At 46.6% G+C, this 14,076-nt stretch overlaps 1 protein-coding gene across 1 annotated transcript in view; it reads left to right on the top strand.

Annotated features, from left to right (window-relative positions):
- Window positions 1-13,298, top strand: part of LOC140907106 (ovostatin) — a 54,777-nt gene extending 41,479 nt beyond the window's left edge. The window contains exons 28-36 of the mRNA XM_073332348.2: window positions 1,251-1,416; window positions 4,370-4,590; window positions 6,001-6,216; window positions 8,788-8,912; window positions 9,297-9,387; window positions 9,955-10,023; window positions 11,041-11,143; window positions 11,519-11,593; window positions 13,099-13,298. Coding sequence (XP_073188449.2) covers window positions 1,251-1,416; window positions 4,370-4,590; window positions 6,001-6,216; window positions 8,788-8,912; window positions 9,297-9,387; window positions 9,955-10,023; window positions 11,041-11,143; window positions 11,519-11,580 — 1,053 coding nt within the window. The 3' untranslated portion in view covers window positions 11,581-11,593; window positions 13,099-13,298. The remainder of the gene's footprint in view (window positions 1-1,250; window positions 1,417-4,369; window positions 4,591-6,000; window positions 6,217-8,787; window positions 8,913-9,296; window positions 9,388-9,954; window positions 10,024-11,040; window positions 11,144-11,518; window positions 11,594-13,098) is intronic.
- Window positions 13,299-14,076: the final 778 nt, after the last annotated feature.

Raw genomic sequence — 14,076 nt, 5'->3', positions numbered from 1 at the left:
TTGGCCCCAGAATGTGTTACAAATTGCCTGGGTACTGGAAGTGATGACCCACAGGGACATGTCTGCATGGAATGTGTATGCATTCACCGCTGTTAATAAAGAAAAGGGGCTACATACTATCCCCAGTCTTCAAGCAGGAATTCCACTGCACTCAATAGGGTCTAGGGCAGGATATGGCTCAGTGTAACTTCTGATTAAATGAAATGCTAGATGTGCCTACAAACTCGCCAGGCTCTTGTGCTTGTATTATATCTCAGCCTCAAACATGAGTCACTCAGGACCAGGAGAAAGTTCAGGGCAGACCCATGAAACATCTAAATGGGCCTGTTATCTCATGTATCTCTGAATATGTGCAGAGGTGGAATAAGCTCCAGTTCTGATGTATGATACACATGCTGCAACCAGTTAAAAATGTAAAAGTCCATTAAAGTGAGGGTCCCATTGTGTCTTGCTTTACAGTGGTTGGCATAAGGGAGAGCAGAGGTTGGGCCTTAGACCCTAACATGTCAGACTTCCTGACTTGTATTTTCCATACATTTTTGTAGCAGGTGTTCTGTTTCTGTCTGAGAAGCTTGCTTCCTCCTGGCCTGTATTCTGCCGCAGAGAAGACATGGAGTCAAATTGTGATCTCCATGATGTTGGCGTAACTTCATTTACTTCAGTGTAAATTCAGGACAACACCACCACAGTTGTCAATGGATTGACACTGAAGGCACTCAGACCAGAATCTGACCCAAAATGTTGAGTTTGTCCATTACAATAGAATGTGATATTACCAATGGAAGTTTAATAACTTATTTTAGAGCTAAGAAGAAGCAGTGGGCTGGAAGGGGGACAGAATGAGCTCTCATTTATACTCAAATTTTAACGTCAATAATGAAACCAAAGACACTCCTGTTTTATGATAACAACAAGGAGTCTGGTGGCACCTTAAAGGCTAACAGATTTCTTTGGACATAAGCTAAATCCTGGGCATAAATCTGTTAGTCTTTAAGATGCCACCAGACTCCTTGTTGTTTTTGTAGATACAGACTAACACGGCTATCCCCCTGATACTTGACTGTTTTATGATGCTTCCCTAGTCTGAAAATCCCTGTTTCAGAGATTTCATGCTGCCCCTCCTGCAGTCCTTTTGGACCTAGAAGGTTCCATGTTCTCTGCAGTGATGGTGGCCAGATAAAGTGAGCTTGGAATGTTCTGGAACAGCACACGCACACACGCACACACACATCTAATTTATTTCTTTATAGCACCCCGTGGTCCGAAATGGCCTGGTTTGCTTGGAGGCTGCATCTGGAGAGGAAATCAGCAAAGTCTACATCCAGGCACTCCTGGCCTATATCTTCTGCCTGGTCGGCAATGAGGGGAAATGTGACTTCTTCTTGAAGGAGCTGGACAAATCAGCTAAGAAAGTTGGTGAGTGTCACCTAGTTTTTCTGGGACATTGGCACTGATGGCAGATGGGCCTACCTAGATGATACTGCCACCTTTAACTGTGTTCAAATCTAGAAACCACGGTAACTATTTGTCATGGAGTTTGACTCATTAGAAATACATAGGGAGATAGGCAGGCCCATAGGTACGCCAGTTGAAATGGGGATGCTGTGAGGATCTGTGGTTTTGTTTTTAACACACAACCCAGATTGACCCTCCTCTCTTCATATTGAAGGAGCCCTTGACTGTCATGTCCACCTCCCTACCTCAACCAGGCTTCCCAAGCTCCCCTCCTGCATGCACCTGTTTGCACACTAGATGCCCAATATTATGTAATACTTTGACACCAAACTTTTTGGTTATCAACGATGAGAATTTACTGGGCCTGATTCGGACCTCCCTTTCACTGATGCAAATCAAAGGTAGCTGGAAGGAGAGAACTGGGACCAGTGACTCTCTCTCTTGCTTTAGTTCTAGCCTTTCCGCTCAATCTATCTGTCTTATCTTTTTATGTGACTATCCTGTAGAAAGAGTGACAGCTTGTGGCATACAAATATAATTACAGTCTAATCCCAATATCCCTAAGGCCAGATGGATGAGTAACTGCTCCTGCAGAGTAGTCTGCTGGAATATTGTGTTCAGTTCTGGTCCTCCCTGTCTCAAAAAGGATCTAGCAGAAATACAGGGGGTTCAGAGATAAAAGACAAAACTGACCAGAGGAATGGAATGATTTCCATTAGAAGGCAGATTGAAAAAAAACAGAGTATTTAAAGCAGAGACAGAAAGAGGAGAAATAAAAGAATGAAATGGAGAAGGTAGATTGTGTGCTTCTGTTCTGACTTTTTCATAATACCTGACTAAGGGAACATTCAATGACATTGAAAGGCAGAAAATTTAAAACTGATAAAAGGAAATGCTTATTAATGGAACACATAATTAGTACATGGAACTCATTGCTACTAGAGCCCATTGAGGCCTAGAACTTATCAGGATTCATAAAAAATCAGAAGCGTATATGGACAATGAGAATATCCACAGTTACATTAGGTAGGATTTAAAAAAATCCCCAACGTTTGAAAGGGATTAAATTGTTATATTTCAGGGTGTAAGAGTACCCATACCTAAGGAGGGTTAGGAAAAAACTTCTTCATGGGTAGATTATTCCATAACTGCCCAATTTGAAATTTTCTTGTACCTTCCTCTGAAGGTGGCTATCTTTGGTCACGGTCAGACAGGGTACTGGATGAGATGGACCACTGGGTGGGTATGGCATAGCAGTTCCTCTGTTCTCCATGACCAGAGCTTCAGTGAAACATCAGGAGATTTAACCAACTATCAGATAATGAATAGTTGAAGTTTGACTGCACAGAGCAATCTCCCTCAGAGTCCCAAAGCCAGCTTCCTTTGACTCCCTGCTCACCTCAGGGAAGGACGATGCTGGGATCAGGAATGGATCTTGCAGGATTTAGCCCCTGGTCCACCAGACCTAGCCTTTGCAGTTCTACCAGTCCTATAGAGAGCCAGGGAGCAGGAACCAAATTTTGCCCTCCTTTACATCTGTAAATCAGGAGTAACTGGATTTATTGGAACTGGCAAAGGGACAGAAAAAGGCAACAAAAATGATGAGGGGTATGGAATAACTTCCATATGAGGAAAGATTAAAGATTGGGACTCTTCAGCTTGGAGAAGAGACCACTGAGGAGAGCTCTGATAGAGAACTATAAAATCATGACTGGTGTGGAGAAAGTGAATAAGGAAGTGTTCTTGTTGTTTACTCCTTCACATAACACAAGAACCAAGGGTCACCCAAAGAAATTAATAGGCAGCAGGTTTAAAAAAAACAGAAGGAAGTATTTATAGACAAAACACAGTCAACCTGTGGAATGTGTTACCAGGGGATGTTGTGGAGGCCAAAAGTATAACGGTACGAAAAAGGAGGAGGAGAGGTTCATTGATGGCTATTAGCCAAGATGGCAAGGACCCAACCCTATACTCTGAGTGTCCCTAAACCTCTGACTGCTAGAAGCTGGGACTGGATGACAGGGGATGATGGATCAGTCAATAGTTGTTCTGCTCTGTTCGTTCCCTCTGAAGCATCTGGCCCTGGACAGTGTCAAAAGACAGGATACTGGGCTAGATGGACCATTGGTCTGACCCAGTATGGCCTTTCTTATGTTCCTATGTTCAGTGGAGTTTCTCTGGAGTTACACCAGTGTACGTAAACAGATCTGGCCAGAGGACTGAGAAATAAACATTTATGCCCCCTACTGGAGTGCACAGCACTGAGTTTGTTCTCCACGGCCCTTTCTGCAGAAAGAAATGCTGGGTCTACACTATACACCACTGCTGGTGTTGCGTAGTGTGTGTGTAGCTGCATATCACAGTGAAAAGAAGGCTGCATCCACGCTGTAGTGTGTAGTTACATGTGTCAGTGAAAGTCTCTCATGGTGGGGTTGGGGAAGTGGGGGGAAGGGGGCGCTGCTCCCTGCAGCCAGATCCATTCACTTATGGTGAGGAAAAGCACCAGCAACAGGTAGCTGGAAGAGCCTTTCTTTGCTGCCTCGCCCCTGCCAGAACCTTTCCCCACTGCCTGTGTCTTTCCCTGAAGTGGGGAAACACTCCAGCAGCAGAGAGGCAGTGGAACACTGCATTGTGGGAGGCACGGCTTGGGCAAGTAGAAAGCCGTGTAGGGTAAGTACGCAGGTACGTACCCATAGCTTTCAAGTGTGTCTGTACTCTGCTCGCGTAACCAGTGCCTCTCTGCCTGCACCGCTATTTATCTCTATGCTAGGGGAGCTAGCCATCTATGTACTCTGCATGCCGCCAAAAGAAGACATACCCAAAGAGACTGGGACTGGATCTTCTGCATGGCAGCACAGACTACTAATTACTAAGCTGCTGTTCTGGTTCTTCACAATCTCCTTTCTGTTCTCAGGCGGCTCAGTGCACTGGGAGCGGGAGGTAAAGCCTCCTGCAGAAACGTTCCCCTCTTTCTATTCCCGTGCCCCCTCTGCTGAGGTTGAGATGACCAGCTATGGGCTGCTGGCAGTGCTCCACAAACCCAAACGAGCTCCAAAGGACCTAACATTCGCCTCCCAGATTGTGAAGTGGATCGTCAGACAGCAGAATTCCAATGGGGGCTTCTCTTCCACTCAGGTACAGCAGCTACTTTCTGCCCTCTAATCTCACACCCAGGAAATCTCAGGCAGCTGCTCACATAAACCAGCTGCATTAGAGATTGAGAGAGAGCCAATGGGACTGTGATTAAAGAGATCCATTGGCCACTTTCTCCCACAGATAGTCCAGGCCCTATTCCAAAAGCTGGAGTAGCAGCTATGAAGGGATGGCAGGCTTCCCCACACCCTGCCAGCTGGTTAGGGGTTTGAGGATCTGTTCCCCTAGCCTCAAGCTCTACGTACATAGTGCTAATGCACTCAAGCTTTTTGCAGTGTGTGTGTGTGTGTGTGTGTGTGTGAGGTGAGTAAATGTCACCTGTGGGGGGAGCAGAACGTCAGAGTTGAGTTCTGCTGTCCAGAAGACAATCTGGTTCTAAATGTGCAAGGGTGAAAGTCACATGGCAGCAACTGAATAGCAACAGGTACAGTTAGATCTTCACATGGGTAGGAGTTCAGAGAATTCCATTCGTCCCTGGTTCTCAGCATATTACTGATGTGTGTATGACTTGCTATCAGACACACCTGGTGCAGTGAAGCGTTCTGGAGGTGTGCCCTAATGCTCTACAGGACTCCGTTTCCAAGACGAACTGGGATGGGTTTGGGCTAGAGGCAGGGGTGAAAGTAAGTCTTGGGACTCACTGATATGGGGCTGGCTGGGGCTGGCTCTGGCCCCTGGAAGGGGCGGGGCCTCCGGCGGAAGGGACGGGGCTGGGGGAGGTCAGAGCCAGCCCCGGCCCACCCTATACCGGCAAGTGCCTCCTTCCTCCTCCCCGGGGTAACAGCAGCAGCCGGGGCCTCTGGCAGCGGTTTAAAGGGTCCGGGGCGGTAGCGGCAGCTGGAGGCCTGGGCCCTTTAAATCGTCCCCGGAGCACCACTGCCGCTTCCCCAGGGCTCTGGCAGCAGGGCTCCAGGGACGGGGCTCCGGCCTCCACTACTGCCCCAGGCCCTTTAAATTGTCCCCAGAGCCTGCCAGAGCCCTGGGGAAGCAGCGGCAGGGCTCCGGGGACGATTTAAAGGGCCCAGGGCTCAGCCACTGCCCCAGGCCCTTTAAATCGCCGCCCCAGCCTCGCCGCCACTACCCCAGGGCTCTGGCAGCGCGGCTCTGGCAGCAATTTAAAGGGCCAGGGGCTCCAGCTGCTGCTGGGAGCTGCAGGCCCTTTAAATTGCACCTGGGGAAGCCAATCCACCCCGGTACAGCGCACCGGCTCTTGCTGGTACACCCTACCGGGGTGTACCAGCTTACTTTCACCTCTGGCTAGAGGTCATCTGCACTGAAATCTTCTGAGCCGTGAAATGACTGTGGTCTGTATTGAAACCATGTGTTTAATAACCCAATGCAGTATCCCAACACAGTGTGTCTGTACTTCACAATTATTCTACACTTTTTCAGGACACGGTTATTGCTCTTCAAGCACTGGCTGATTACGGTGCAGCAACCTACTCTGAGATTGGCCAAAACACAGTTAAAATCAGCTCCAGCAAGCCTTTTGAGAAGGTCTTTGAGGTGAACAGCCAGAACAGGCTACTGTTGCAGCAGAGTTCCCTGCCTGATGTCCCGGGGAATTATACCCTGGAAGTGAATGGCAATGGATGTGTCTTTGTGCAGGTAAGTGCTCACCCTACCCTTTAGTGTGTGGCTTCTTCAGCACATAATACAGCCTTTCTTCTTTTGTGTCCGTCTCTGCTGTCCAGTGTGTGTCTCTCTCTTTCCCCCCTCCCCCACCTCTCCAGTTGTTTCTTTTCTTAAGACTCTTTTTGGACAAATATATCAACTTCTTAAAGTCCAGTTCAGAAAGAAAGAAAGAATTGGCCCTTGGTGTGTTTTTTTTCTCTGTATCACACATGATTAGTTTTTTCTCGGGTGATGACTAGTAACTGGAGATGTGTCAGACGCAAACATCCTCCTCTTTATTTGTAAAACTTGAGTTCCAGTTGAAGGAGTATGGTTTGTCTATCTGTCAGTCATAGAGCTTTATACTGCTGCCCGTCTTTGTAGTATCCAACTGCTTCCATGTCAAATCAATAGCAATCTTCCTATCTGGGGTAAAAATCTGCCTGGAATATTTTAGTTTGAGTGGTTGGATAGGTAAACGTGTTAGGTATTTTCAGGGATTTTTTTTTTTTGTAGGCATTTGTTTGGTAGATGAGGGCTATCCGTGTTGAGAGTGTCACTGTTGCTATAGTGGAAAGATTTCTTTTTTTCAAAGAGGAAGGTTTTTCAGGATTTCCTAAAGATGGTCAGGCTCTAGATTCACCTGATCTCCTCTGGCAGTTTATCCCAGAGCCAGTTCCCTTTGACTGACCATGTCTTGTCCCCAGCTCTCACATCCTTCACTCCGGGCTTTTCTGATTTGCATCCTCCCAGAGGAGCCCATCTCCCCAGCAGAAAACACATTAGAATTCAGTCCTTAAGCTGTGGTCTTCAGACTGCAACACAGGAATGGGAGGCAGAAGAGCTGGGTACTCTTCCTGTCTCTTCCACTGACTCACAGAGTGACCTTGAGTAAATCACTGCAACAAGGATCATCCACAGGAAAAGCTCTAATGAAGCAGTGCAGCATTAAATGGGTGGGGAAAATGCCATATGATGCAGCCAGAACTGGGAGCACAAGCATTATGAGGTCAAAACCCAAAGAGCTGCTACAGTTTATAATGGCTAACTCTGAGAGGCCAAAACTCTCTGCACCTCTCTTTAGAAACATTTTATCCATTAAAATAGCAGCTGCCAAGAGGTTAACAACAGAAGCATTTTGGAATAGTACTGCCCCTTTTGTTCCTGCTGAGTGGCTGCACCTTGAATCTTAACCCATATAATGTGCTAGTCATGGTGAAAGGATCCTCCTAGACAAACGTCAGACTAAAGGTGAACAAACTTTGCCATCTCCAGACAACACAATCAATGAGAGGAAGGATGATGATGTGATTAATGCACTGGACTCGGGGGATTTGGGTTGAATTCCTGGCTTTGGCAAAGCTGTCATGTGACTTTGGGCAAGTCACTTAATTTCTATGTGCCTCAGTTCCCACCTGTAAAATGGGTATTATTACAGCCTGGTGCAGTACCCTGTATAGTCATCAGTCTGTTGTGCGTGGGCCCAAGCCAAGCCAATTGGATCTGGGTAGAGTCTAGTCACTGTTTCTAGCTGTGAGACTCCGCAGCACATTCAGAAGCTCAGATCTGTTGGGACATGGGGTGCTGCCGTCCAGCTGTCCTAGATTCTGAAACCTCTCACGCCTCCCAAGTGCTTACTTGTACTCCGTCAGAGTCCCAGCTAGGCTGAGGCTCTCTGGGCTTCTACTGGGTCTCTGGCAGGAAAGTAAGGAACACAGGCTTAGCAAAGATGTTACTTAACCGTCGTGGCTTTACTTTTAAAGCATTCAAGAGTTACAGATCTTTGAAAATAACAGAAGCCCTGAGATGCACTGTCCCTAGTCGGATCTCATCCCTGGTTTGTCAGAGTTTCAGGCTAAGCAGAGTCTCTCCTGCCCTCTCTTTCAAGCCCTTCTTACATGTTGCAGTGGATGGGCCCCTACACAGAGCAGAATCTTTCTCTTAAATAGGGCCATGACTCTGAGCCATACGCTCTAACTGAGATGCTCCAGATTCCCCAGTCATGCTTGCCCCCTACCCTTCTACGTCCAGCGTAGAGAAACCATTGTTCCATGGGGTTGGACCAATAGTTCAGTCATTCAGGATCAGTAGCCCCAGATGACTCTCAGCAATGGTCCTTCAGCAAGGAGCTGGGGCAGCTGTCTGGAATGCAGTACAACAGGCTACCCTTGCACAAGTCCGGACTAGTGTTCAACACATAGTGTACAATAGAATTCATAATCGGATCCAGACCTATCCTACTCTTCACAGAATTTATAAGATGCAGATACATTGGTGATGAACCCTATAGGTCCCTAGGCAGGTAAAAAAGCTAATGGGGATTGACATGTTTTTTTTCCCCACACTTCTGACTGGCCACTTGGTGGCACACTTATTCCTTACATTGTTCAGTTGTGGGGAAGGGAAGGTTTTTAATGTTATTGATGGAGAGCTTGGGGAGTTGGTGCATTCAGTCAGGATTTCTCCAGTCCATGGAGCAAAAAAGGGGTTGTTAGGCAACACAACAGGTGGGTCAATAGCTCAAATTGATTTCTAATTTTCATGACCATTTTTCATCTGTTCCAGACAACACTGAGATACAACATCCTTCTTCCCAAGAAGACTTCTGGGTTCTCTCTCTCAGTGCAGACGGCAAATGCTTCCTGTGCAGACAGTTTCCGGGCAAAGTTTGACATCGTCCTCTCAACCAGGTAACCTCCTTTCAGTTGCCTGGATGACAAGAACTGGCTGGTTAAGAAGCGATGGCTTTTGAAAGAACAGATTACAAATATTAAAGGGCTGTTAGATGGTCTGTGTAAAATTCCCCTGGGTATTAATCGCCTTGGTTTGCTAGACACTTATCCCAAACCCCAGGGATACCCCCTCTTTCTAGACAACTGTCCCTCCCTGGAGATACTTGTCCCCTTCTTGGACATTTATCTTTGGTCATTTCTGCACCTCTTCCATGTTAATAAATGATTAGCAATTACATGCAATTCAAAAAGGCCTTTGCAGGCTGTGTGCACTCTGGAGCCGAAGGTGTTGTGTTTCCTCCACATTCATGGTCCAGAATGACCCAGTCACTCTCATTTCAGTTATACCGGGAACCGCAATATCTCCAACATGGCCATTATTGACATCAAGATGCTCTCCGGCTTCGTACCTGTCAGTTCATCCCTGCAGAAGGTAAGGAATGGCAGTGACATGAATAAGCCATCTCAGGGAAAGGAGGGGGTTACAGAATATTACAATATGGACTGGATAAAAAGAGGGGCCTGGTTAGCACTGAAAAAACTACTTTCCTAGGGATTTTAATGTGTCTGTAGCAGTTGACTAGATTATGGATTCTCAGTCTGGGGGGTCACGCCCTCCAGGAGTCCTAACAGGGGTCAGGGTGTCACAACTACCCTGTTTCCTATATTGCTAAATTGGAGGGAGCTCCCAGATAGAGCCTGGCTAAATGGGAGTGAGATTCAAGGGAGGGAGGTGTCCTAATATGGACAAGGTTGAGGATCACTGGATTAGATTAACCAACTGGAATTCCAAACTGACTGTCTCTTGTATAACTGTCTAGATATGTGCATTTCCCGACAAAGCCACTGAACACATGGGTCTCTAACAAGTGATTATTTTGATTGACCCATGCTAGCCATTAGATAACACTTTGGCTCAGTCATTTACTGCAGATTCTGGGGTGTCTTGCTTTCAGTGATTATTAACATTTGAATGTTTCCCCCATTTCCTCGCCTAAAGCTCCGTGAGGATCAGAATGTGATGCAGGTAGAAACCAAGCAAAACCACCTCCTCCTCTATCTGGAGAATGTGAGTTCTGGAAAATCAATTCTTTGGTTTGGGTTTAGCAAGTTTTAATTTTGCATAGAAGATACACATATGTGGAGTGGCTACGTATGTGATAAACTGCATTGATCATGCACCTTTGCCCATTAATCCATCTACCCTGAAACTATTCTAACATTCCAAACCCCTCAGCAGCTTCCAGCAGCCTCCTGTTCTTTTATTCCAAATAAAACACACTAAAAATGTTTCCTCCTTTCAGCCACTGACTGCTGGGGGCCAGGGAGCAACCTCCCCAGTGGGCACACAGCTCCACTAGGGGGTTTCCCCTAAAGCAGCTGGTTCTGGCCACCAGCACAGGCAGGATACTGCACTAGCTGGAGGACTAGTTTTTATCTGGTCTGGAAATTTTGATGTCCCTTCTCCTCCTCATAATTGCTGCGTAGAGAATTTCCCCCTTCCCTCCAATCAGATTGCCCCTGTCTGAGGACTGGAGCTAGCAGGACACAGTCCTGCCCCAGAAGCAGCTTTTTCTAGTCAGAAAAACATGCTGCATCTTTAAAGTTGATTCCCTTGAGGCCCTGCAGGACTAGTAATGGGAGCGTTTACACCATTGGAAAGGGGAGATTCCCAGCTTCTCCGTGGGATGCACACCCTCCCTGCTATACTTGGAGGGACTGCACAGTATTAGATTTCAATGCCATGACCATTTGGGATTTAGAAAGGTCATTTTTAGATGTTGGTTTTGCTTCCTCTCAGCCCTGTGTAGTGGGACTCATGATGACTGAGGATCCCAGCCATACAGGAAGGAGAGGAAAATTAGAACCAGTAACGTTTTTTAAAAACTTTCTAAGACTGTTTCTAAAATGACTGATACAGGCAGGTAAATAATGGATGCCAGGGCTGGAGTGCATCATACACACAGGAGATGTGTGTGTTGGGAACCCACCATAGCTCAGCAGTCTCTGGGGTTGACCCTCTACAGAGGAGTCAGTGTTCTATGAATAAAAGCTGATGCCCATCTCTGTCCCGCCCCGTTCCCAGGTCTCACGGAAGACTGTCAGTTTCTCTTTCTCAGTTGAACAAGACCTTCCTGTGACCAACATCAAACCAGCTTCAGTGCTGATCTACGATTACTATGAAACAGGTAGGAGGGCTTTGTTTAGACCACACACCGGGTGGCGGGGAGTGTCACTGCATTTATTAAAACTGATGGAGGGCCGTTACAATTGAGAGGCTGATGGGGCCTTGGAACTCAATAGGGGTTTGAGCCAAACCTACTCAAGTCAATAGAGAGACACCTGTTTACTTCAGTGAGCTTTGGCTCAGGCCATAGGTGCTGAATGTGCATGATAAGCCTGCTCTGGAATAGGTGATGGACTAGAACTGGGAAGATTTCAAGGAGATCCATTTTGAGCTTCTATGAATCAGGGATACTCCACAGGGAGGGGAGGGTTTGTGTGATGGGCATCAGAGATGGAGTGACTTCTTACTGCAATGGGAATGTTCCCATCTCTTCCAGACGAGAATGCTGTTGCAGAATACAAGTTACTCTGCAATGAGACTACCCCTGAAAGCATCTAATAGCCCGGGAAAGGTAAGTGAGAGCTGGAGACACTGAGCAGATACAAGGAGAATGTGGTGAGTGGAGAGCAAGAAGAAAGGTGAGGTAAGTGGGGAGCTGCACTGAGTAGATGAACGGAGGTGGGGTAAACAGGTGGATTGAAGTTCCTGTAGGTTAGGGTATCTAGTCTCCACCAGCCTGATCAAAGAGTAGGGAGACAAGGTTGTTTTCATTTAAGAGCCCAATCCTGCCGGATGTCAAGTTCCCAAAATTGATGGGAGTTGGGGGCACTCAGCAGTTCCCAGGGAGAGCTCTGCCCTCTGCAGCATTGGAGCCCAAGTGCATACAATCAGATAGATGGAAAATGGCTGAAGAGTATTTTGTAAGCGCTACCATCTTCCAAAATGCAGTGCTTTTCGTATTAGCTGTTCCACTGAGATCAGCCCTTCAAAGCCTGCCTTTTCCAGGTACCCACCTGGCCATTTCACAGGGAGCTGGGACTCCTGGAAATTCCATTTCTAGCCAGTGAATCAATGAAATGCTTTCTGAAGAGAAAGCTGGCTCATACTAACTTCATTCTTGGAGCTGGAGTATTGGTAGTTCAGTGGGAGACATCTCGGCTCACATGTGAGGCCCGGTTCAATTCCTGGAAATGGAGCATTCTTACTCCAGGTTGGCTGCTGCCTGCAGGGTTGGGCTGTTGGGGCTGCAGATGTATCCAAAGCTGGGTTCCTTGGTACAGCTTCACAATTCTGCCCTCAGTATAGTTGTGCAGCACAAGTGAGCTGGGCCACTAACCCAGAGTTCAAGAGATTAAGAACATAAGAATGGCCCTACTGGGTCAGACCGAAGGTCCATCTAGCCCAGTATCCTGTCTTCTGACAGTGGCCAATTCCAGGTGCCCCAGAGGGAATGAAGAGAACAGGCAATCATCGAGTGATCCATCCCCTGTCGCCTATTCCCAGCTTTTGGCAAACAGAGGTTAGGGACACCATACCTGCCCATCCTGGCTAATAGCCATTGAAGGACCTATCCTCCATGAATTTATCTAATTCCTTTTTTGAACCCTGTTATATGTCTTGGCCTTCACAACATCCTCTGGCAAGGAGTTCCACAGGTTGACTGTGCGTTGTATGAAAAAATACTTTTTTGTTTGTTTTAAGCCTGCTGCCTATTAATTTCATTTGGTGACCTCTAGTTCTTGTGTTGTGAGAAGGAGTAAATAACACTTCCTTATTTACTTTCTGCACACCAGTCATGATTTTATAGACCTCTGATATCCCCCCTTAGTTTTGTTTTTTTTTCCAAGCTGAAAAGTCCCAATCTTATTAATCTCTCCTCATATGGCAGATGCTTCATATCCCTAAGAATTTGTGTTGCCCTTTTCTGAACCTTTTCTAATTCCAATATATCTTTTTTGAGATGTGGCAACCACATCTGTACACAGTATTCAAGACTGAATCCATTCTCTCCTAGAGCCTATGAATTATGTGTTTGCCTTGTTCTCACTGATGTTTCTGCTTTGCTTTTTTCTCCAGGACTGTGGTGAACGATGAACAAGTGATCAAGTGAACAAGTGATTCCTCTGTTCAGTCACAGAAAGACCATTTCATTGCACTTCACCCTTCTAATCACAGGCGTCCATGACAACGTGTGTCATTTTTACCTGAACTTAGGCTTGATGCTTCCTTCCATGAAGCTTTTCTCCAGGTCCATATCCTGAACATGTATTAGTTCTCTTCAATAAATCTTCTCATTACTGGAGATGTGCACCTGGTCTCTACTTTACTTTGCTTTTTCTTTATAATTTGGTAACAATTAGGACTTTCCCCACAACTCCAGTGGGCTGGACGTTTCTGCTGCAATGATCAGAGGTGCCATTGTTAACTATGGACAAATTTCTATAGTCACCAGGTTCACATTTAATGCCTTATTCGACTAGAGACCCCATCTCAGAGTGATTGATTCAAGCTGTCTGTGCAGACTCAGACAGACAGCACTGCTAGGTGCCACATTTGGAAGGTTTCCTTTACTGCTATGGGGCAAGAAACTTTAATTATTTTTTTTAATGACTGTTCACATAGTGAAGAAACCAGTAGGAAAACCAGAGACAGAGAGAGCAGAGATCATTGCATCCAAGCTCTATCTGGCCTCCAGGGACCACCCGGAATGGTCACATCAGCAAGAGCCTCTGCTCAGCCTCCACCCAACAGCAAGGAGATTCTGTTTCAGCAGCATTTTACTGCAATAGCCTTTTCCTGCCCATGGCACCATGTCAGAAAGGGAAATGCAGCCACATCTAATAATCCTTGGTAGCTATTGTCATGCAGCACGTTTAGCTATTGGTCTGTCTCTCTCTTCTCTCCTGCTTGGGCCCCATCTCCCTTGGAGCCTATGCAATAGTGCTACCCCTCCTCCCCCATTGCACCCACATCACTCCAGTCCTAGAGGGAGACGTCTCCTGCTCCTCCTGTAGGTGCTGCCACCCTCAGTCATGCCATCCTGGGATCTGCAGC

This window comes from Lepidochelys kempii, chromosome 1 (assembly GCF_965140285.1).
Source record: "Lepidochelys kempii isolate rLepKem1 chromosome 1, rLepKem1.hap1, whole genome shotgun sequence".
Taxonomy (NCBI): domain Eukaryota; kingdom Metazoa; phylum Chordata; order Testudines; family Cheloniidae; genus Lepidochelys; species Lepidochelys kempii.
This window is presented reverse-complemented; position numbering and strand designations above follow the sequence as displayed.